The 25,497-nt window shown below is 39.1% G+C and overlaps 1 protein-coding gene across 2 annotated transcripts in view; it reads left to right on the top strand.

Moving 5' to 3' along the window:
* Positions 1-25,497, top strand: part of TNKS (tankyrase) — a gene marked incomplete at both ends in the record, with an annotated part of 101,791 nt that overhangs the window by 5,102 nt on the left and 71,192 nt on the right. For both annotated transcript variants that reach the window (XM_079534994.1, XM_079534993.1), the window contains 2 exons: positions 2,638-2,862; positions 19,159-19,254. In XM_079534994.1, coding sequence (XP_079391120.1) covers positions 2,638-2,862; positions 19,159-19,254 — 321 coding nt within the window. The remainder of the gene's footprint in view (positions 1-2,637; positions 2,863-19,158; positions 19,255-25,497) is intronic.

Raw genomic sequence — 25,497 nt, 5'->3', positions numbered from 1 at the left:
TGTGTTGTTGATTAAAAAATCTCCTGGCAGCCTTAGGGCTTAGGGCCTGTGAAGCTAGGACTCTTGCTTGTAAAAGGAAGTGTTCATCAATTCCTAGGTGACTAGAACTTTATGCTTTTGTTGTATTTGTATTATGTGAAATGTTTGCTTATTGCTTTCTAGGAAGTTTTTCTTTGACTTGTAACTTGTTGTAAGGCCATCCTAAAGATCACTAGTGGAAATTCATTGAAGGGGTTTACAAGAGAATACAAATACAAAGCCTCAGATGTCCAGCAATACTGAACCAGGTACCCTTTTCCACAGCTCGAAGGCTCTTCAACTTGCTTAGTTAAATCTGTTTAAATGTGTTCTCTACTGCGAACTGGCAGAAGTGCTGTTGGGTTCCAGAAGAGCTGTATCCTGGGGAAAAATCTGGCCCCAGAATGTTCAGTACTGAAGCAAAATTGTAGTGGCTTAGCTGGAACTTTTCTCAACCCTTTGATTATAGTTTAAAATAATTCTTGAAAGGCAGTGTATCTCTAAGATGTGTGCTTTTCTATTTCAAGGGCTTGTGTTCTAATAGGAGCTATGTTTAGTGCTCTAAAAAGTGGAATCATTTAATGCGAGCTGCTTTGCTTAATGTCACAGTGAGGCCTGCAGATGTGCTTGACCTGTTGTCATATGCTTAGTTAGATTTGAAGTCCTTTTGGAATCCACATTCTTAAGAGCAAGCAGGGGAAAGGAAGAGAAAAATGCCACGTGAAAGTAGAAATCTTCCTTGTCATGAATTAAACTCTGCACATAACAACAGCGTTGCAAGGGATAGAATTAACATTTGGAGAAGTTGATGCTGTGCTGTGATCAAGTGACATTAATTGGGCAGCAGGTGAAACAGTGAACTTCACTTAGCAGTTCAGATGTTAGATGTCAGCAGTTAGATGTGTTGTGCTCACTAGGGAAGACACTGTTCTACTTCTAGTGAGAAATGCATGTATTTAGTTGCTTCTTTCTCACTAAGCGTTTTGCAAGTGAGTTCTGATGATGAACAGGAGGTGAGTTCTTAGTACTTTAGAAGCTGGTAGGTGAATTTCACCAGAGCAAGCTTGTATGCATGGGCCTCCTGAAGAGATTCTCCTCTATGGTCAGCCTTTATTATTGAATGTTTTCTGCACGAACATTTGATTGGATTTCTCTGAGGTCCTCTGATTTAAGGTACTTTCTTGTAAGCTCTTTTGCTTTGTTCATAGAACTTTCACCGGTAACATACAGAAGGTTTTTAAAGTGAAACCACATTGTTTTCTCTAGTATAAACTGAATTGTGTCAAAAATGATGTCATCTGTTAAATGATATGACATGTGTCTGTCTTTTTTGTTTTAATTACAATTGCTGTTGTAATTTTTTAGATTTGTCTTGTAAACAGAGACCTTTAAAAATGATTCTTTGTTGACTGAAGTTTTTGCCGGTTTGCTCATGGTGGAGCTGGTGGGAAGCTGTTTCTCCAATTGATTACTCTTTTTTTGAAAGTGGCCTTGTGGTCTGATGGCATAAAAACTGCAGAAACCTTTAGTGTGCTTTCTTGAAGATGGAATTAGAATTTATTCACCAGATGTTTATCACTGCCATTTCCAGAGACTGCTTTGTCACAAAATCCATGTCAAGCAGCATGTTGAAGTTTACATGGAGTCCTGAAAATTGTGATAGTGAGTGGTTTGAAAAGTTTTCAGGTAGTCAGGATGTTTTTCCTCTAGAGGCAGGAACATGTTAAGCAAATGTTCATGCAGTTCCAGCCTTGTTTACAGAGGCTTAGTCTATAAAAAAAACTGAAGGCTAATAATTGACTTGGCTTTTTAGTGGTAGGCATCCCTTTCTAATTCCCACCTTGCCCAATTTTTGTTTGCTGCGAAGATAAACAATATAAATGTGGCAAACTTGAGGGATTGTTTCTTGGTATTTATGCTCTCAGGTTTTGCTAGTTTTGCTGTGGGATCAGGCACTCTTTGTTTGCTGCTGTACCTATTTAAGCTGCCACGAGAACTTGCATGTGATGTTTCTTAACTGTCTTTTAAATTTGGCCGTTTGTCTTAACCATAGTCTTGGTTAACTCCTAGGAAACTTCTCCAGGAGAATGTATTAAAGGGCTGCAGTGAGGAGACAGTACGAATCCCTGCAGAGTAGCCAGTCTGCAGCTTGGCTGAAGGCCCAGTGTCGTGTCATAGCATTAGCCATAAGTGATTAAGCCAGTGTGGATGCAAGCAGCTGTGTCAGACATCTTGCCATATGGACTGTGGCAGGGGTAAAGCATGTTAATTCTACATTGGAAGTCTGCACAACTGTATCTGGTGTCGTGCTGTGGCTAAAAAGGGGCTGAACACATTGAAATAGAACTCCTGTCCAGGGGCTACTTCTCTGATGTAAAGAAAACATTTGGAAAGTCCTCGTACAAGAAGTGCTGCCTGTCACAGAGGGTGCTGGAAATCATTTGTTGCCACTGTAGCAGCATGATACTGCAGCTGAGTTGTATGTTCAACGTGGGAGAGCTGACAGCTTCTTCCTTGCATCCTTTAAGTGTTATGTATTAATTTCTCTTCTGGAAGAGTTTTAAATATTGTCATTTTTCTTTTTGCAAAGCAATTGAACAGCAATATGTTTTCTTACAGGGTTTGGAAGGAAGGATGTTGTAGAGCACTTGCTGCAGACAGGAGCCAATGTTCATGCTCGTGACGATGGAGGGCTGATACCCCTTCACAACGCCTGCTCTTTTGGTCATGCTGAAGTGGTTAGTCTGTTGCTGTGCCAAGGTGCAGACCCTAATGCTAGAGACAATTGGAACTACACTCCTTTGCACGAGGCTGCTATCAAGGGGAAGATAGATGTGTGTATTGGTAAGTGTGTCACTTATTGAAACTTCACCAGATGCGTGTTTTGTGCACTTATAACGGTTAATATGCTGAATGGGAGATGGAAGACAGTTGTGGTTTGGTTGTTTTTTTTTTTTTTTAAACCATAATGTAGGTATTGTGGTAGTCATTTAGGACTTTTTCATGTTATACAGTTAGACCTTTGTTGAACTTGCATCTGGAAAATGAATATTGAGAGGGTTGGTCAAGTCTACTGCTAAATTAGGGTCTTCAAAATCTGATTGTAAAATTCTCCCTGCGTTTTGGTAAATGTCTTTGCTTGTCAGGCTGCTCTGTATGTTGTCTTAGTGGTTAGAAAGATGGTTAACCTTTTATTCTGTACAATATGGAGAAATGTTTGTCCTTTGGAGCTTTCAAATACAAGTTGCAGGACACCACTGCTTACGGTGGTTATATATCTTCAGTGTGTGCTGTAGCCTGAGGCAAAAGCAATTTCAAAAAAAAATTGAACACTTCAATCATTCTAAATGTATCTAGACCATATAAAGGGCTTTTCAGTCAAGATATCGTTAACTTTTATGGTGTTTTTTCCCTCAATGTGTTTAGTATTACTTCCATTTTTTTATGAATCAAAACCTCTATTTTTATTTTCATAGAACGGCTTAAGTTGCATGGGCCTTAAGTTCCCTTCCAGTTCCAACCCCCTGCTGTGGATCAGGCTTCCAAGGGCCCCATTCATCCTGGCCTTGAGTGCCACCAGGGATGGGTTATCACAGCATCTCTTGAACAGTTAGTGCTTCACCATCCTCCAAGTCTATTTCTTTTTTACATTGAGTTTGCGTATAATTTATATTTAGTGGGTCAACTAGTTGGTGTGATCCTGTTTCTCCTTAATGGCTTTATATGTAACTTTTATATTAAGGTCTTCAGCCTTAATCTCAAAAGGCCCTGTGAAGGAACAGAGTATATGCAAGGATAATGAACAATGATTGCTTAGGGCGTGAATATTAGGAATGAATATTTGAATAGCTTTGTGGAATATTGTACAGTAGTAGTGAAATGTACAGTACAGTGAAATGTAGACTCTTACAATTGATACGAAGGAAGAAATTGGCCTGTTAAAAGCGCGTTTTTAGTGTTCCTTTTTAAAGAAGTGTCGTATGCTTTTTGAAAAGCCTTTAATTGAAGAATGTTTTCTGGAAATCCCAGTGTAATGTGCAATTTATTGCTGAACTTAAGTATCTGCCTGAAAAGCAGTAGGCTCCATAGGAGTTAATCATCTAGCCATATCTGTGTCAATCTTTTGGCACCTTCCAAATGGTGCAGTGGGATAATTGTGCCATTTATTTCTCACCTTTTCCTGTGCCACCTCAGTCTGCATCTGTTCTTTATCGTTCCCTAGCATAGAATACTGTTCTCTTGGCCACTTTACAGGTCAAAAAGGGATAAAGTGAAAACTGAGCAGAGTGCAGAGGTGTGGTATGTTCACGAATGGCAATTCTTTAGAGGGAAACTCAGGGTACTGAAGCAGTGGGAAGGCTGGCAGACTAGATGATGATTGCAGTAGGACTATAGAATATGCTTTTGACTGGCACTAGCCTTGAAAGAATATGTATATGTTTGTGCTGAAAGTACTATTAACGGTCAGCTTTACAAGCTGAGGTTAGACTGCTGCCACTTGGAAGCTTGTGTGGTAATGGGAAATGTCATAAACTGATTAAAATTTGGAGTATTTAGATTCTAGAGAATTCTGTACACTGGAAGAGAGCAAATGACGGTGACCTGTGGTTTCTTGTGCTTCTGTTACTGATTTAATATTAGACTCATAGAGTCACTGAGTTTAGAAAAGGCTCTTAAGATCACAAAGTCCAACTGTTAGCCCAACACTATCAAGTCCACTACTAAACCATGTCCCTGCATGCTATATCCACAGCCATAAGATAGTGGTTTTGTTCCTCAGTGAAACATTTACTCACAGAGTAATTGACAAATGGAGAACTCTGCAGCATTTTTCCAAATGTTCTTTGCAGAGTAAGGTTATGACTGTTGTGTAGGGCAGGTAGGGGAGAAAAGATGATGCACTTCATCTAAAAGTCTGTACTGGGCTCTTAACAAAGATTCGTGTGGCTCACTTTCTCCAGTGATGTGTAGCAGATGCTCAGGGACTGTAGCTTGAGTGTACACTTATTTCTCATGGTGAACAGTGTTTTAGGAACTTATGAAAGTGGAGACTGAATCCAGATGATGTTGCACAGCCATTGATTGGCAATTTTGGAAAGATTCATCTAATAACTGCTTAGTACCGCCAAGCTTTAGGCTTCAAAGGTGTTCTCTGGCAATGTAATGTTACAATTTCATTGTGTTACAGCTAAAAAACCAAAACTGCCTTTTTAAAAAACACTGTCTGATTGACATTCATCACAAACCCTTTTAGACTTCTGTGAGAACACACATTTCTACTTGCCCTCCACATATCTTTCTTGATTTTGTTTTCTTTTCTCAGATGTTTCTTTTTCCAAGCTGAAAAATTTAACCTTTATCCTGTTTAAGTCTTGTATTTTTATCTTTTTAATTTTTTTTTAAGAATGTGGAGTTGATGGTATTGGGGGGAATGTCACACCAAGAGTGCTACAGAGCTATAAAAACATCTTAATATGACTTCTAGAGTTGTTCAGTTGGAAGGGACCAACAAAGATTCAGTCCAACTGCATGAGAGCTCTTCAGGGCTAACCAAAAGCTGAAGCTTATTATTGAGGGCATTATCTAAATACCTTTTGAGTTCTGAGCCTGTACTAGTATTTGATCACTCATAATTAAAACATTTTCCCTCATATTTAATCCTTACCTCCTTTTCCATAGCTTTGTGCCCATCTTGAACTATGAGGATCCTTGAAACCAATGGATTGTGGGCATCAAGTTGGTAGTGCACTGTCAATGTGTTGCAGCTTAACTGTGGGTTTTAGACTTCCCCAGTTGTTTTTCCCCTCTTTCCTAAAATTCAGGCATCAGGAAAATGAGTCTCTTCCTTATTTGTCTGCTGGGCACAGAACAATCTATGGGGAACAATAAGGCACTTATTTAGCGATATTTCTTTACAAATGATGATTAAATTGGAGTCTGATTACTTGCATCAAGGATTTACAGTACAATAATGTCTGAAACTTACAGTAATGCATTTGTAGTAATACATACAGTAATGTATGTCTTCTAATATTAACTTTTAGCAAACAGGGAGGAAAGGAAGGTAGAAGAAAGGAAGAAGCAGCTTCATATTAGAATCAGGTAATGGAGCAGATGCCACTGTTGCAGGCTCTAACTGCTTGCTTTCGTGTGTCTGCTAATAGTTTACGACAAATTTTTAAATGTTGTGCAGAAATACGTAATTTTGTGGGATTATTCTTCAGATTAGTGTCGCAATCTCTGCTTTTAGCTTCTCAGGAACCATGCAGTCATAATGCAGTTCATATGTGGTTTGAAAACAATCTCTAGATAAATGCAGTTGTTATGGTGTAGAAGTGGCCAGGTCTACAGAGCTCCTGGATCTCTTCCAGATCTAATGGAAAGCATGGATTAAAGTATGACTATAGAACATAAAGGGTTCTGCTTGTAAAATGCGTGGGCAGTTAAATACTTGTCATATAATAAACAATGGCAGCTGCCTCTCTTTAATGATGTGCTTTTTCCCCAGCATTGAAGCAAGTTCAGAAAATGCATTTTCTGTGATTGAAGCCTACTGAAAATACTGAGTGCTTACCTCTTGTTCTGTGTTTTGCTTTAGTCTTGCATGCAGGTAATACTCATGATGACTGTAGATTCCTGTACTGCAGTAAATCCTTATTTTTCCATGCTTACACAAACACACCATGTTTCTTCGATAATGCTGTTCCTTTCTGGGAAAGGGTGAGGTGTCTGAATTGAATCCTGCTGTTTGTGCTGCTGCGTATTCTTAATGGTTTGGTATGATACAGTGTCTAAGCAGGCAGAGCTATTCTTTGGTCTTGCTTAGTCAGTGTGCCCTTGGCTTCACTGTGATCACTGGGTACTGAACTTCCATACTCATTATTTAAGATGAGGCTAGTCAGTTGTCTTCTTGACGTCCTTAAAGTGAACATTCACTGACCCTACAGTTAGTGTATTGCTTTTGCTACTGCAAATAGCAAAGTTAAAAAGTAGAATTTCAAATGATAAGAGAGGGAGCAAAGAGGAATTGGCTGCAAAAATTTGTTTTTATTTTCTTGGTTGGAGTGATGTGAGGATGGTGCAACCCAAAAGAAGAATCCACTCAGACTGATCTAAATGGATGATTCTTGCAGTGATATCCACAGAGGCTGTGATGTTTAGGTGATAGGCCAAGGGATTTGTGCAGTGTGGAATAAGTCTTCAACATGAACATATTGCTAAAAAGAAAAAAAACCTAGAACTGCCCTGTATAACAAGACATGGTGGAAAGCAGCTCTGGGATTGGAAGACAAATGGATATAGACTCTCTATCCTTTAAGAATAGAAAGTGATGCAACTGTTTTACATAGTAAAGTGGTCTAAGAGAGTAGGAGGCAAAAGTTTTTAGGAATGATGTGTGTAGTACTGCTTGCTAGTCGCTTGTTCAGCTTCTGTTTGAACTTGGTGTATTCTTAACTTCCTGAAGTTTGCTTCAGAAACAGGTTTGTGGGTGTTTTTTTTTTTTTTTTGTTTTTGTTTTTTATGACTAGCTAAATCTTCTGGCCAGCTTGTGACTTTAGCCACTATTTCATGGACTGACCTGTTCAGTTTCCCTAAGATTTCTTGTACTTCCATTTCTTAAATATTTGATAACTGCACTATAAACTAATGCCAATTTAACAAAATTAGAGAATGTGCAGGTTTTATGCAAAAATATGCAGAAGTTGGAGCTTCTTGAGAAGAGTTTCAGCTCCCAATATCAAAATGTTACTGTGTTTGGTGTCTGATTAAAGTATCATCCCCAAGTACAACACTGTTGAAAACTTGGGTGATATCTGTAAAGACATTGCATATTCTTACCCTGTTCTTAACATACATTTTTGCTAGATATCCTCTTCTGGCTGTTGTTAAGAGACTGTACTCCTGCTCTTAAATTGGCATTTGGTTCACACAGCACAGTATTCTCAGTTAATTCACATAAAGTTCTTTGTTCAGTGTGGTTGGTACAAGTTGTTAGATCAAGATACCTCTAGCACAAAACTTCCTCTTTTGAAGGCTGAGAGAGAGCATTGTGGTTACTCATAAAGCTGTTTTGGAAGGTTTCTTACGCATTAAGCTTATCTTTCAGTTCTGTGCTTGATAGACTCTGAGGCTCAGGTCTTATTGGCATCACCCTTGATGGGGATTGTGGAAAAGGAAATACTTCTGAAATAAGGTAGCTTATTTTTTCCTCGTGGACTTCACCTCACTTAAGGGTGGGTTCTGAGCTACTGCTAGGATTTGAATCCCTTAAATGCTTAAAAGAACTTGATTTTGTTTGTGCATGTACCCTTTATGTTTCATATGATAGTAGTCCTATAGGACTACTATAGGTTTTCAAACCCAAGAAGGAATGAAGTGGCTTTCCAATTTCCCACACTGGGAAATAATGAATTCTGATAGCCACGTAGCTAACTCCACATGCAGTGTATCACTTCCAAGATCTTTTTTTCCCCTCAAAACTTCATATGAGAGAAATGGTTAGTATATGCAGAAGGAGATTTAAATTAGTCTTTGTCTTCTCTTACCTCTCCTTTGTTCTTTTTCTTCCTGTGATGCTACTTGTTGGCCTGATTTGCACTGGTGCTCTTGCTTTTCAAGGACAGTGAAAGCAGGGTTCCCAATCTGTCAAGTAGGATATTGGGATTACAGCTGACACTTACTTGAATAAAACTTGAAGCAGGAAGATGAATTTGTTCAGGGAAGTGAAATTGGGACGAACCAGTGAAAGTTTGTCCTTAGAGTGGCTTTAAGCTTGGGATATAGATTAAAAAATAAATATATCAGTTACTCAGCCATCAGGGCAGCTGTTACGGTTTCTAGCTTTTCATTAAGTATTATATTAAAAGAAATGCTTAGAACCTACATAGCTGCAGAAGAATTGTTTGCAAGGAAAGGAGCTTGAACTTTTTTGTGACATACTGAGGGTTCATCCTTTACCATCAAATAAATATCCTAAATGTTTTCAAAGACTAATGTAGAAAAAAATGTATTTTTGAAAAGCTCTTTTGGTTAAAGAGTTTTCTATTCCATCTTATGTGCTTATTAACATAAATGTTTCAAATTCACACCTGAATGTGGTTCCTAAACCCCACTGTGCAGTGGAACAAATTCAAATGTAGGAGGATTCTCCTGAAGATATGGAAACAGCTTCTAAGTCTAACTGTGACCAGCGTCTGGCACAGGTTGCCCAGAGAGGTTATAGAATCTCCATCCTTGAGGATGTTCAGAAGATGTCTGGACGTGATCTTGTGCACTTTGCTCTCGGTGTCCCTCTGTGCTGGTGCGGGAGTTGGACCGTATTGACCCAGAGGTCCTTACCAATCTCACCGTTCTGATCCTGTGGAAAAGCAATTGCTGTGTGTGTGCAAGTAAGCTGGACTAAATAAATAAAAATAAATGAAAGACCATAAGTGTATGATCTTGCATTGCTTCATTAGCTCAAAGACTTATTATCTTTAACATGGATCTCCTGGAACTCTGGCAGGTTCACCATAGTAATCCCAAAGCTTCCTTTACACTACCCAACTTGAATGCTTCAGGGAAGATTTCTGGCTCCATCTCTTACATGATGTAAAATATCAGAAACCAGAACAGCAGTGATGCTAAGATTGGTGTCGCTATTTAGAAGACTGTATTCTGCTTAATTTGGTTAGCTGAGGTGGAAAATTTTAAATTGCAAAGTGTTAAACCCAAAAAAGGAAATGGGAATATTTACTTCGTTAAGTCTAGGCAGGATCAAGGCTTTGAATTGCTGTTCACGTGGGCTGAGCAATCTACCAGCTCTGGCTCATTCTCTGAGGGCAGAAGGATATTATCAGCCTGCTGTGCTGCCTACAGCCCTTAGAACTTTCTGCTTGTTCTCTCTCTATATGCATATTTAATTACTTGTAGGTAAAACTTGCATTCCAGTGAGCAATTTTGTAGTGCTTCCTACGTGCAGAAAACTAATCTATGTTAATACATGCTCGCTTACTGGGAGACTGTTGTGAGCATTTACAGAGGGTACCTTTTAAAGACATCTTTTCCTGCTGGGGGGGACTCGAACTTGCAATTATGGCTTTTAGAAAATGTTTTTGTTCTGGCTCACATCCCTTTTCTCCCACCTTTCTTTGAAGTGCTAAGATCAGATCAATCAATCAGTGTATGCTATGGAAAAAAAAAAAGCAACCAACCATCTTGTCTTTAGTGCAAGCAATTGTAGAACACACTGGCGTATTTTCTCATGCCTTGGGAGGTGAAGTTTATGATATACATACAGGGCAGGAGTCAGGCAATCTGGTTAAGAAACTGAAATGGCACCAGGGAGTCTAAAAGTAATACTGAGGCAAAAAAAAAAAAAAAAAACCAAAAAAAAAAAAAACCAAAAAAACCCACAAAAAGATTGGGGCAAACTCTTTATGGAAAATTAGAGCTTACATAAAAATATGATCAAGCCCTTTTCAAGTGATGCTTTTTTAATATTTTTCAGTTTTGTATAGGTTCTTCCTTGGTATCCTCTTTTCCCCCCCCTTCCCCCTCCAAAAAAAAAAAAAAAAAAAAAAAAAAACAAAAAAAAAAACAAAAACCAAAAACCCAGTCCAAAACAAGCGGAAAAGTTAAATGAAAAAAGTATTTGGAGACCTTGTTCCTGCCAATTGTTGATGCTGTTCTTGTTGCTACCTTGGAGCCCACTGCTGTGGTGTATTTATCAAAGCTGAAGTCTGACCTCTAGACATTGTTTATATCTTTGGTTTCTCTGAGCCTCTGCTCCATTCGGTAGCTGCAGGTTTGCTAATTGCATCCTGTTACTTTAGGAACTGATTCAATTTTTGCATCATATGCATACATGTGAAGACTGTGTTTTGAAGAGCAGGCTTTTGTCAAGAAAGGGAGGTGAGGTGTGATTAGCTCTTGTTCCTCATGGACTGGATGGTTGTTTTGGTCGTGAAGGAAGAAGTATCTCTGCAAGGAGCTATGTTTTAATCTGTCTACTTGTTGATTCTCCTTGTGTATATTAATGCTGTCCTCAGCTGCACCTGTTGCTAATCTAGTGACAAGGTATGGTTTCACACTGTCAGTTGGTGAAGCTCTCCCACATCTGTCTCTCTTACTCCTCTACCATAAATGAACAGGGAGAAAATATGATGGAGGGGGAAAATAAAAATTAAGGGTTGCGATAAGGACAGGGCGATCCCCTGACAAGTCCTCTAATGAGAAAAACAGATTCAGCATAGGGAGTTTAATGTAATCTATTGCCTATTGCTAACAGACTAGAGCAGTGAGAACTAAAAGCAAAACAGAAACACCTTCCCTCTTATTCACTCTCTTCTGTTCTCCCCTCCCCCCCAGCAGCACGAGAGAGTGGGTACTGTGATTAATCTATAATGCTTCCTCTGCTGTTCCTTCATGGTCACTCTCAATATGAGGTACTGTACTTCCTTCATTAGAAAGCTTATTGTCACTTAAAATCAATCATGTAAGACCATGTGTCTTTATGTATTTTAAAGCTGCGTTTCTTCAGGAACTGGCTTGCAGGTTTAATTCCTGCATTCTCATGCTGTCAGACCTCTTGTTTTTGTCCACGTTATTGGAAAGTACTTTTCTATTTCTGTTTTCAGTTTTTTGTTTTAGTGTAGCAGTGTCTGGTGTCGCCTTTGTAAGATTCTACTCATCTGCTTTGTACTACCACAGCCTGCGTATTTGTATTTTGCTCTCTCTGACTCCAACAAAGAGCAAAGTCAACAAGGTGATTCATTGACTGTAGAACTGTTGTCTGGGGTACTGGGAAAGTGGGATGCCCTGACCAAGGGCAGTAAGGAAAGCAGACAGCTGAAGTGATTGAAGCCAGTATTGTCCCACCAGGTCCTCGTCTGTTGATGTTGGATATACTCTAGGAATTGTTGCTAACAGAGAAATGATTCTTTTCAACTCATGTCACTGACTAGTGTTCTGCTGTCCTTTCTTTTGCCAACCAAACTACATCATGTAATTGCAGAATGAACCGGACTGGGCAAGAGATCACTTGATCACTTTCCTAATATTCCTCTTTGCTAGGCCAAACATTTGCAGCTCCCAAACAGAGAGTGTGGGCAGCATAGGGCTAAGGATAATTGCTGGCAACACAGGCTACATGAAACTGTAAGTGGTGATTGTACTGTTTTGCATGAGACTGCTTTACAATTTTACATTGTAAAGAGGTGCAACAGGAGATGCTGAAGGCTTTCCTACCCCCATCTTGGCATGTTGTCTGTTCTTATCCTGCTAGAGATATACCTTCATCCTCTGAAGCTTGGTGTGGGCACCGTCCTTTTTCCCTCTCAAATTAAGCACTGCTCTGCACAGCCTATTTTTCCCAGGGTGCTGAGAGTAGCTGGATGTAATTTCTCAGGTTAGCAAGTCTGTGTCTCAGAGAGCAGCCCTCAGCCTAGAGAAGTCCATTCCAGTTTGCCATCTGAGCAGCAAAACCCTGCAAAGCAGCTGCACTAATGCAGATCTTTGAAGTCTTCAGCAGTTCACTGTTTACAGACTTCTTTGTTGCTGGAGATCCAGTCTTATGCTCTTATGCTGCTTTTTCTTATTCTCCTACCTTCACTTGTGATGACTTTTATTATATTTCTCTGCAAATTCCCTTGGAGGTTTGATAGTTTACCATATTTTAGTTCTTCCTTTTTGCTTCTTGTGTGCTTTTTTTTTTTTTTTTGCCCTTTTCTTCCCTACCAAATGCATTCCTTTCCTGTCTTCTGAACCTGCTTTGCATCTTCTCTTACCAAAAAGCCACCAGCAGTACTTCCAGATATGCCCAGTTGTCTCCTTTGCTGTACCCTGACATTTAAATAAATCCTTTATCACTCTTATTGCTTTCTGCTCCGTAATCCTCTCTTGATTCACACTTGATGGCTTTTATTACAGAGTGATGTTCAAGAGCATGGTACTGCTTTACTACTTCTTATTCCTCGTAGATAAGCTGTCAGTGGTGTTCCAGGCTTGTGGGAATAGATAGATCAAGTGGACACTTGTAGCACTTACCTTTTGAGCTGTCTGTAGCCTGTAGTGACATTGCCTGTCATGTTTTCACCTTGTAGTTCTGATGACTAGTGAATAGTTGCATTTTTATCATGCAGCCAAGGCTGGAATTGCTCACAGAAGTAGAAGTTAAGCAGTAACACAGCTGTGGGGGTGGATATTGTAGTAGGATTATCTTTTATAGCCAACTTTATGAAGCTAAGGATGGGATGCTAGGGCTTTTGTTTTGTATTAGGTAATTTTGCAAAAGCACTCGTGTATCTGCTAACTTAGCAAAATAGGATTATTAGGTCTGAATCACAGAAATGTAATTTCTAAACAAGAAATTCACGTTCTTGTAATGTGAAAAGTTTTGATTTACGTATAGAAGTAGTTGGGGGAGATGAGGCATTTAGCCTTGGTTGTAAAAAGTTAATAAATTGGATTCCAGTGTTGTTGCCTAGATATTTTTAGAACTTGGTTATAGATGGGACATTACATTTCTTGTTGTGTGTAATTTGGAAACGTGACCTGTATGGGCTGGTGCTGACATCTTCATGTTCCTGGGAACTAAGATTAGTAAAAAGCTGAGTAACTTGGGGGTATCCTTTTTTTTTTTTTTCTGCGCAATATATTGTGAGACTAAAGGAGGGCTTTTTCTTAAGGCATTTGTTTTCTCTGTACCTTGATACTTTGGGAGTAAGTACATAAAGCCACTGTAATTTAGTTTAGAAAGGACCTTTAGAGGTCTTTTTCAGAAAGTGAAGTTGAAAAGGGAGAAGATGAAGGTTAGAGCTAGGGTATCAGGAAGGGACTGTGAGAACAGCACTGTGGGATAAAGTGGTTCAATGGGAGGGAAGAGACAGTATGAGGCAGGACTAAGGTTTTCCTTGTCAGAAATGTGAGGAGCTGAAGACTCTGGCAATGCCGTTAAAAACACTAGGCTGTTTTAAGTGCAGATGCTTCTGGAAGGTCTGCCTATTCTTGTCTTTTTCATTCCCAGCAGCCAAACAGTTTGGATGTGCCTTTTTTGTACTTATGTGCATCCGATTGGAAACAAAATGTGAACTTTTACATCAGCATTCCAGTGGGTACACTCAAGGAATTTTGTGGATGCTGGCCCTGGACAACTCTAACAGAAATATTCTGATCTTTGATCATGCCTGCCATTGGATTTTTTTATTCCCATTCTGTTCCCATTCTATTTGTGTCCCTGCCTTCAGTAAGAAATATTTTCCTTTGGTGCGCTTTTAGCTCGAGCAATATGAAGTAGGAAGGGTATTTGACTAAGTGATGTCTTGTGTTTAGACAAGCTCCCTTTTTTGTTTTTCTCTCTCTTGTGAGGCTCTCTTGTTGCTGCATAGTTAACAATGGAAGCTTTTGCTGTACTTTCCTGGTGAAAATGTGGAAGTTGAAATGGCCTAGAAATGGGAATGTTTGTTCTTGGTGGACTTTTTTGGGAGGTAGTGTCAGTTAGCTTCACAGTTCAAAATAGCTGTGCCAGGAGGCTGGGGGCCAAGTGTGTAATTTTAGGATTCATCCTGCTGTAGCAAGTTGGCAGTATCTGAAATGATTTGTGGTTGTAGTTCATGATCTATGCAATACTGGAAGAATTTTCTGTTTTAGATGGAAGGCTCTGTCTGTTGTCTGTAGTACTGATTGGGAATAATAGTGTAATTAAAGCATTTCAGGTGGTACTGGAAATCAGGAAAAGTATTGTAGCAGTTATAATGAGGATAAAAATAGATTGTGCAGCACCTTTATACAGAATCATGTTGTACAGTTACACTTACAGAGCTTTGATATCAATATATAACATGAAGATTCAATAAATTGAGCAGCTTCTTTACACTGTATGATATGGTTTGTAGAAAAGGCAATGATAGTCAGGTTCTATTGTTAGATTACTAAAGGCACTGCATGCAGTGCAGAAAAACAACAAACCCCAGTGTATCCTCTGTCCAATAAAAGCAGCATATCAAAATCTGTTCATTAACAAAGTTCCGGGAGTGAATTTGTGTACATGCGATCCAAATGCTTGCCTGTTAACAGCAAGCTCTTGATTCAAACTATTGCCACTTTTCCTTTTAACGCTACTCAGAAAACATCCTCTAAAAGCAGTGTGCAGTATTTGAAGTCCAAAATAGTTACACTTGGCTAGAATGGCTTGTTCTGTTGTGTTTCATTATAAAGGGAATATATTTCTCAAACAGGAGATCTGTCTTGGACATTTTTTGTACAGTGCCGGTGCATTGAAAAGGAAATTTAGAAACACATTGTGTCTAGATCTCAAATACGCTGTGGTTAGAAAAGACTTCATTGGGCTAAAGTGGTTTTCTGCAAGCAGAACATTCAATTAAAAGCCACCTGTGGTTTGCCAACTGTAAAAGTACAGCTGTTACACCAGTAGGCTAAACATCAAATGCTGCATTTCTTTTGTTAATTCATGTTGATGACAATATTGCTCACTTGGATATCTTCTTGTGAGATTATGTACTGAGGAAGTATGGAAAGGATCAAATCAAATAGTATAGAAATAATACTACTTTTGATCCACATTTGCTTTTTGTATTAATCTGTGTTTTAATTCAGTCCTTATTTATATAATTAAGTTTTTTGAGATGCTATTTCATTTGTTATGTAGATCTGTATGTAGGATTGGATGAGGAAGCTGTTAGTAGGGCTAGTCTTGGCTGGTAGAGAGGTTAGAAGGGCTATGACCAACAGGAAAACTGATTGCAGGGACAGAAGGCTAAGTCTCATGGTTACTGCAAAGGAGTTGCGACAAGTTCTTTTTCTGAACTCGGTTTGGCCCTTTCAAGTGCTTGTTCCATGGGTAGTCAGGGGTTTTGTAGGCATCCAGCTTATGCACCTTTAGTCAATTTTTAATGTGTGTGTTTAGATTTAAATAAAACAAAAACAACATTAAAAACTGTTGTGAAAATTGAATATTGTTAAGCCACACCAAAGCTCTCTGGAGTTCATTAGCATGACTAGACTCTTTAAGTATACTGCATAATTCTTGGCTGTTTGGGCCAAGAGAATAGCTGAAAGGAGCAGCAAGTTATCATCTTTTTGTGCCAGGAGAAGTAGCAGGAAGATGTTTTTTTGTTGGCTTGCACAGGACAGAGGAATTGGTAGACTTGCAACTCTGCTTGTTTTAGCATCTGGCTCAGGAAATTGTGGCTCCCCTTAAACCTTATTACCTCTCATATTGAGGTTGTCATTCTTGTACCTTAATCTGCCTCAGCTTTGCTTTGTATGCCAATCCAAACCTCCAAACTCTGATCAAATCTCAGGTGTTCCTCTCTGAAAAGCCTGATGTTCCAATCTTACTGCTATGGGCAGAATTGCTTGGGTCCCCATCCAACCTGGCCTCGAGCACCTCTGGGGGTGGGTCATCCACAACTATTCCCCCTTGTCCTGTCATTATCTGCCCATGTAAAAAGTCAGTCTCCCGCATGTGTATAAGCTCTCTTGAAGTACTGGAAAGCTGCAATGAGTTCTCCCTGAAGCCTTGTCTATTCCAGTTTAATGAGCCCACCTCCCTCAGCCTGCCTTTGTAGGGGAGATACTCTAGCACTGATCATCTTTGTGGCCATCCTTTGGACCAAAACAGCTCCACATCCCTATCATACTGGACGCCTAAAATCTGGACACAGTGCTCCAGATGGGTCTCACAAGGGCAGAGTAGAGGGAATCAATCACCTACTTTGGCCTGTTGTTACCTCTGCTTTGATGCAGCCCAGGTTACTGTTGGTTTTCTGGGCTGCAAGCATACATAGCTGGCCAGCTTTTTGTTCACCAGTGTCTCAAAGTATTTATCCCCACAGCTGCTCTTAATCTACTTGTTACCCAGCCCTGTATTTGAGTCTGGGAGTGGCAGGACAAGGTTCAAGACCTTGCCCTTGGCCATGGTGAACTTTGAGGTTCCCATGGGTGTATCTCTTGAGCCTGTCCAGGGTCCCTCTGGATGGCATCCCTTTCCCTCCAGTGTGTTGACTGTACTACCCAGCTCGCTGTCATTCACAAACTTGTTGTCCCAGTCACTGACAAAGATGTTAAATAAGCCTGGTCCCAGTCCAGACCCCTGAGGAACGCCAGTAGTCTCCATCTAGGTGTTGAGCCATTTACTGCAACTTTTAAATGCAACCATCCAACCAATTCCTTATCCACAGAGTGATTCATCTGTCACATCCATCTCTTTCCATTTTAGAGACAGTGACATCATATGGGACAGTGTCAAATGCTATGCACAAGTCCAGGTAGATGACAGCAGTTGCTTTTCCCTTATCTACCAAAGCTGTAACCCTGTCATGGAAGAGCACCAAATCTGTCAGGCTCTATTTAGCCTTAGTTGAAACCATTTGGCTGTCACCAATCACCTCTCAGCTTTCCATGTGCATGATTTCCAGGAGGATCTGCTCCATGACCTTGCTGGTCACAGAAGTAAGATTGGCTTGTAGTTCTCTGGGTTGGTGTTTTTTTTTCCTGTTTATAAAGTTGTGATTCCCTTTTCAGCAGGAACTTCACTGTACTGCCACAACTTCTCACATGTGATGGAGAGGAACTCAGCAACATCTTGTTCAATTATTTTTCTTTGGCTCTTTGTTTCACACTCTTTTTCACAGGAATCCTCCTGTCTTCTCATCCAGGCATGCTATTTCATCATTTTGGGTCTTGCTCTTCCTCTGATGTGTTTTGGGGCAAATAACTTTCTTCACCAGACAGATACTTACCTGTACTTATTTTACTTACATTCTCTATTGTCTGTGTTTAAGAAAATCTGGAAAAGGTCCTGTTCACCGCCTCCTGCTGGAGTGCTTGACTGACTTGTGACGTCATTTCTGGATGTAATATTTCTCATGAAATGACTCTTGTGAGTCATTTCTACCTCTAATATTTCTAAACACAAATAGCATTTTCAGAAAACATGGGTGCCAGGTGCTAACGAGGCTCTTTCAGCACGTGCTTGCTGAACTTTTTCATTTTTGTGCCTTCCTCTTGATGTGGCAAATTTGAACAACAACTACAACAAAAAAAAAACAACAAAACACAACCCTCCTAGTAAAAGCTCAGTCTCCCTCTTTTTATCTTCTTTCACAACCATGGAGGAATCACAGCTTCTTGGCAAAGCATAAAACAAGTCAGTTTACTTCATTAAAGAACCACGCTTTTGCAAAAAATTCAGCCTAAGGCAAGTTATCTAACATAGCACCCATTAAACTGAAATACCTGGCATTTGGCAGTGCTATAAACATTTAAAGCTGGAATTGTGTAAGAAGAGAGGTTTGAATAAAGACAGTACTGACAGTTTAGATTTTAATTTACAAATAAGTTTATTTCTAGTTAAAATTGTGCTTGCAATATAATTCTGTTACTTTTGTTCTGGATTTCTTTGTCAATTTCATTTTTCTGGATGAGCTTTTGTAGGCGGTTATTCACTGTTAATTCCTTCCTAGGCGTACAGTTGCATTTTGCACTCAGAGTTTTTTAATGTAACGGGATTTTTGTGTGCTGTAGGTTTAGTGTATGCACAGGGAAAACAATGAGAATAATAGCTTCTAAACATACGGGCTGCAGGTACCAAGACGCACCTTACCTTATTTACTGTGCTTCTTGAGGGCAAGCTGCTATGCTGTGGTTAAGATATTGCACCTAAGTGGTGAGCCCCTAAAAGGCTGGAGCATTGCTGCTGTACAGAGGCACGGTTGCCTTTGGATATTGAGCAGAAAAAGGATCAGGAGTGGTAACAAGCAGCAGTAGTGGTGGTGAAGGCAGGAGATGGTTTTGCAGTTAGGAGATCTACCAGTGTGAGTCAGGGAACACACAGCTTCCCAGCTGACAGGAGGGACCCAGACCTGAGCTCTGTGAGAGATTCAGGGTTCATGTTTATCAGGAGGAGTCATGTGATCTTACTACATCTTAACTTGCCAACTTAGCCTTACTCTGGAGGAGATTCTTTGCTGCAGTGCTTGGGGGGGGTGGGGAGAAGGGAGAAAGAGGAAAGAAAAAAAAAAAAGAGGAAATAAAATTGTGCAATGTGTGTTTGTGCCTACATCATGCCGAGGAGACACTTAACTGTAAATAATCTGTGTATCCCTGAGGTAAGATACTGTTTCTGCTTTCCCTGCACAGTGCTGCTGCAGCACGGAGCTGATCCAAACATTCGGAACACCGATGGGAAATCTGCACTGGATCTGGCAGACCCCTCTGCAAAAGCTGTACTCACGGGTAAGATGCTTACATCCATCCTCAGCATTGTTCCCTGTAGCTCATTTTGCGTGTGCAAGTTCAGTATCTTAAAAGCCTTCTTCTGCCTTTTGGATGATCTGTTGTGTTTGGTAATTTTGAAACTGTGCCTTTTACCAGATTTCATTTTGTTGTAACTGTCATTAATCTGCTGTGCTGCTAAAGGTTTGCTTATTCTACTTATGCTAAAACTGCAATAGTCTGTCATAACATTGTTCATTATTCACTGCCTTTCTGTGTTACTTTCTGAAATTGCTATCCAATGTGAGATTGAATAGGAGCCCCCAGCCTACAAAAAATAATAATAACCAGGTCAGTTGTTTTAAGACCTTCAGTGTTGAGCAAGCAAGGACAATTGTATAACTATAAAAGTACCTGTGATCTGAAAGACAACCTGCTACTGACTGCAGAGACTAACAGTTACCTCGTATTTTGCTGCAGATCCACATGGTACCTCATTCTTCTTCCTCTTCATTAGTCGTTTTTGATAGAATTCTGTCACCTATTGATTTCTTCTCTTTTTGGGGACTACTAGCTGCCAGATAGTGTTTTTCATGTAAATAATATACAACTTTGTATGCAGCTTTTTTTTTTATAAATTGACTGTTGTAGCATACTAGTAAGCATTACAATTTTAATTTAGTTGCTTGTCAAATAAATATTGAGAAATACATGCTCCTGTGTGCAGATTTTGACATGTAGGGAAGAATGTTTAAAACAAAGTAATCCTTGATTTAAAAATGTGTACAATTAGATTTATAGAAAAGGATTCGGCAGCTAAGCTCCACTTAAAGAAATAGCTGTTTTTGTACCTTTATTTCCCCTATCTCTTTGTCTTTTTTTTTTTTTTTTTGACAGCATAATTTATAGGTTATGTGCTATCCAATACCCAAATTCTTTCTTCAGATGATGTTCCTTCCACTTTGTCAGGAACATTTATTCATCTTTTCTTTCCAGTACGCACTGACTGCTATACATAATTATCTAAAGCTCTGCAGCGATTCGAGGGTGCTTCTGGAACAATGCACTTTAAATACATATGGTTTAGTTTAATTACTAAGTGTCAAATTTAAACACATTCCTACAGCGTTAATTTCTATGTTAGCTGTATTGAGCAGGTTAATGTGATTTTTTTGCTCTTAGTAGTGCAGTTGTACAGGTATTGAGAATGCAAAGGGCGTCTGGGAGTCAAAGTAACTAAATGGTTTTAATGGTTGTTTAACACCTGGTTGTGGGAGCTTGGTATGTGTACTGTTTGGGGGGTACTGCTTTTGGTCTATCCTCAGACTGCTCAGAGGGAGCTTGAGGGCATAGCAAAATATGCAGGGTCTCTGCTGATGACTTCACATGACTTCTCTGTCGACTTCTCTAGGCACTGGATTAGTGCCTTGTGCTTTAGGCATAGCAGAGGGCAAGGTGTCATTGCAGCCCAGTGAGATGGGTTAGAAGCAGCCCTCTGTGAATGCAGCATCTGTACCCTAACACTTGTGTATTGGCACCCAACTAACCAAGCTTCTGAAATGAATGGTTGCAGCCAGGTTGTGCATATCAACACATGCACACAAATCCAATTCTGCTGCTCTTTAGATATTTAATGTTAATAAGGTGAGGTAAATTTGGATTTTTTATTTTTCTGGGTGAGAAAATCAGTTTTTGGTTTTATCAGCTTTGTCCTCAAGGTGGCTCTTGACTGTGCTGGGCGCTCTCTGTGTTGTGCACCTTAGCTCCAGTCTGTAAACAGTTTGATTCCTGCTTTACCTGCTGTATGCTTCCAGTACATTGAAGAAACTGATTTTTGTATGCCATTTAAATGGAAACTTTCTACTAAGAGCTTAATTCTTCTGGATGCTGCCCTGCTTTCTAGTAGCCCTGTTAGGCTGCTACTTTCTCATTCATTTTCCCTATGTTATCATCTTTATGTCTGTCTTCATCGCTCTGGAAGAAGGAGGCTTAAGGGATTTCTTAGGCTGTATCTGGCTTGGGATAATCTTTAGCTACAGCAATGCTTTGTAATTAGGTGCATCAAGACTTTAAAGGTATTACTGGATTAAGAATCAGGAGGATGTTAACTTAATTTCCAGTATTTAGTGTTGAACAGTGGGATTTTTAGAGCTTTTAAAAGTGGAATGCTTCTGAAAGCACAATCTGTAGTTGTTACTGCATGTCTTTAAACAGTATGTGTGTCAGGGCTGTTCTGAAGATGTTATTTTTAGTGCCTTTTCTATCAATTGTCTGACCTTAATAGACTTTTCCGCACTGCTGCTCTATTGATTGTGGGAGAGCAGGGTTCCTTTTATCACTTTTTTGATCAAATTCATGCATTGATGTTAATCACTTTGTGAATGAAGTATGTTAATAGTCAGTGTTTGGCTTGCAGCTTAGAAATAAAGTGAAAATGTGTTGGTAACTGATAAAATCTTTTTTTCAGTTTGACAAAGACTTCTGCATGGGTTTCAAAAAGGATGCTTCCTGTGCATAAAGAACGTTTCTAGGTGTTCTGGCAGCAAGTGTTGAGTCCACAGTGATGCATTCTTTTCTGCTTCTCAGTCTAGAAGAATGTATAGTATCTTTTTCTCCCCATTTACAGAAAGGATATATAATGCACTGGTTTCTGGGATGACTTCCAGCCATTTTCTTAGACTATTCTCTTAAAATGTATTGAAAAGGTTATGCAACGCAAAGGGTAGGCTAACATTTGGATGGAAATGGACTTAAAAAAAAATTATTTTCCATCAAATTCATTGTAATTTGCAATAACCATCTAGTTTCAGCTTCTTAAAAAATATTTATAGAGATGGTGAACCTGCATTTTAGTACTTGAGCAGGAAAGCAGTCTTTTTTCCCTTTCTGCGGAATAAGCACCATTTGTGTGAGCCAAGCACTTCGTGACTTAGAGTGCAAAGATTTTTCTTTTCTTCCCTAGCTTCCCTTACTGTTCCTGAATTGGGTTATCAGAAAGAGATTGTAAGCATCTTTTTCTCTAGGCTAAAGTGCTAGTACAGGCTCTAAAAATATCTCATCTGATAAACAGAGCCGTTACTTCAGATTAATATCCTAGTTAATTTTTGTTCATTTGGAACGTGTGGTTTCTGAGCTGGGGACTCATCTTGGTGGCTGTGCCTGGCACTGTGGGACTCCCATCCAGAAGAGGGCCTTTGGGAGCTATTGCAGTTCAAGTCCTATTAGTCTTCATTATTCTCTTCAACTGCTTATTGCCTCTTTAAACATTGATATCCTTTTATATCTTTCCTGTGCAGTATATGAAGAGCCAGCAATATTGTTAATGAGAATGATTTAGTTTGAATGTTCACATATTGATGCTTTTTTTTGCCACCTCCCCATATTGTCTGCTGTCTAGAACTGCCTTCTGTATGCGAACAGTTGTTTCTGCACTTGAGCTGTTAGCAGGGGCTGAGGATGCTTAGGTGGGTAATATATTCTTCACTGTTCCACGTCACTGCTATGCAAGGTTGGCTTTGATTGGCTTAAGGCATTACATTCTTGAAAGAGGTCCAAACGAAGAAAGCTTAACTGCCGCCTCTCCAGATTGAGGAAAGATTTTTTGGAAAGGGGGAAAATGATGTCTTGTTTGTTAATAGAATCAATTTTTGAAGTTGAACAAGATTCTGATCTTCCTATTTGCTGTGGAAAAGTCTTTTATAAGGAAAGTAGTTAGGTGCTATTAAGCTTTTCTCACACAGGTTTTTTGGATGTGAAGGACAGCTTGAGTGAAAGCACAGTCATGCTAAGGTTATCAGAAGTGTTAATGAGGATTCATATTTCTGTCTCCTTGTCATGTCAGCTTTTTAACTGAAGTGGGGAGCATAGTCCATGTATTGAAATATATTTGCAGAATTTTTTTGAAGTGAGCTGCCTGCCAGGAAGGGGAAAATCTGATGTTTCATTCTAAAAAGTTCATGGAACATTGCAGAACAGAAGATGGATGCTAGGCACAACTCATTAATTTTAGAATTGTTGGGATGAGAAGAGGGCTATAGTTTTTGTTTGTGTGGCTTTTATTATTTGACAGTCTTAAATCCCCTAATCTTTCCTTCTGATTTGATAATATTTCTTTTCAGGTGCACTTAATGATCCATCTGTACTAGATGGATACTAGCATTTCTTTTTGATTTCATTAGAATAATCTTTTCACCTGCAAACCTCCTCCTCCTTTCCTTTTATTGATCTAATTCTTACATGTTGCCTCCTCCAGAATCAAATCATTTGGACAACATGTAGCTTCTGCCTTTAAAAAAGCAGCATCATAAACAGCCCTGAGAAAAAGAGAAACATTTGCAAAGGGAAGGAGGACAGATATTGCTTGAATGGTTTGAGCTCTCCATTTTTCTGAAATTATCTTCTGACAAGTAACCAGAGTCTGCAGCCTTAAAGACAGGTGTGAGAAATCCAGCCAGGTGAGGAATATCCTTGCCTTCTGATGAGCTGTCAGCTTATATCTTGAAGCAAGTGGTATTAAACAGTACTGGAAAAGGCCTCGGTAATTATTTGTTTTGCATTCAAGTAGGTTTGCTGTCTTTGTTTTTACTGGGAAAGAAAGAGGCCATTTGCATAACTGCTACAGGTATGGTATGATGCCTGTTCATTTGGAGTCCTTGGCTATAATTGGTTTACTTTCTGGAGATTTATTAGAACCATTGACCTGCCTTCAGGAATGCAGGTGCATAGCTCATCCTGTCTTTAGAATGATGTGAGCAAAATATGCTTGTAGCATCTATGTAATGTCAAGTCTATCATAGAAACAGCCCTCATCTGTAAGTTCCTGATAAGTGGATGTGTATATCCTTGAATTAATGGACAATCCCCTATTTTTAGGTAACATTATAATTGTGACTATCTTGTCATATTAGAAAGCGTAAGTTTAAGAAAGTCTTGTTTTGTGTGTGATTTCAGTTCCCTCTTTCCCTTTTGAAGGAATTACAGAGTTTAGGAGGAAGACATCTTCCTTTCTCTAATGCCACCGGGTTTCCGTTTAATTTCACGTTTCTTTTCACTTTAGGAAGAGAGGAGTGAACATTTCCTTTTAGCTGCTGTGTGGTACTCTGTGTACTTGTTTCCTCCGCAAGAAGAGCAGTCCTTGTTTTTTACATACTGTCTGTATGTAAAGTTTTACTTGAAAAAATGTGAAAATGAAGTTTCACATGTGTTAGTATCTCCTATCATTTGTCCACTTTCCAGCACTAAATTTATCTTTCAAGATAATATATCTAGATTTGAGCATTATGTTTGGTATGACATCCAGTTGAATTAATTCTGTAGTGATGAAACAGTAGTGTTAGGGGCGTTTTTTTGTTCCAGGCTTTATTCAGTAGAAGTAACAAAATCAGAAATAATAAAAAACAAAGGGTTTCCAGGAAACCTCTGGAATTCTAAATTTTTCCTTAGTTTATGGTTTAGATTCCCCATGAGTATAATTCCTGATTATATTATGCATGTAGTGTTTATTGGCTTTATTTCCTGATACTCATTTGTTCTATACTATATATTCGGGCTCATTCCCCGAATTTGTCTTAAGTCTTTCTAATTTCTTTAGTTTTATCTGGTAATTCATTCATTTAAGTGTTTCCTTCCACATTGTAGATTACTTAACAGCAGTTCAAGTGTTTTTTTTTTTTTTTTTTTTTTTTTTTTTTTTTTTTGTCATAGTGCAAACAAGTAACTCTAGCTTTTAATCATGCTTTGAAGCATCTAGCCCTTGGAAGTACTTCTCTTCTCATTCCATGACTGTGTAATTTCTCTAATTTTGTGTTGAAGGACTTTGTTCAAGGATTTATGTGAGCCATTGTATACGTTCTGCTGCCTAAATTTTCTGTTTCCATGCCTTAATATGCTTGGATTTATTCCTAATGTGACTGTATCTCTGGATGATATATTTGAGAATTTAGTTTTTGAATAATGACAGCCTCTCCTTTCTATCTCTTTGTTCCCTTTTTTAGAAGTAAGCACTATCATCCTCATTTTGTGTTTCAGTTAAGTTGTGTGTCTTGAAATGACTTCTTTGGAATGTGGCCATCTGCTTGGACCAGGCAACTTGTTCTTTTTGCGTTCTTGATTTAGGTAAGAAGTTGAAAGTCTGTAGAGCCTGTAGGTGATCAGATCTGAGGCATTGTGTGATTCAGGATCGGTGCTTTGATGAAAAGCATAGCTTTGATTTACACCATCTCCTTTTCTAGGTTTTTCAGTGTTTCAACTTTCTTTTTAACCATG

The sequence above is a fragment of the Tetrao urogallus genome (genome assembly GCF_951394365.1).
Source record: "Tetrao urogallus genome assembly, chromosome: 4".
In the NCBI taxonomy this organism is placed as follows: domain Eukaryota; kingdom Metazoa; phylum Chordata; class Aves; order Galliformes; family Phasianidae; genus Tetrao; species Tetrao urogallus.
The sequence above is the reverse complement of the archived record's forward strand: the minus strand, read 5'-3'. Positions and strand labels throughout refer to the sequence as shown.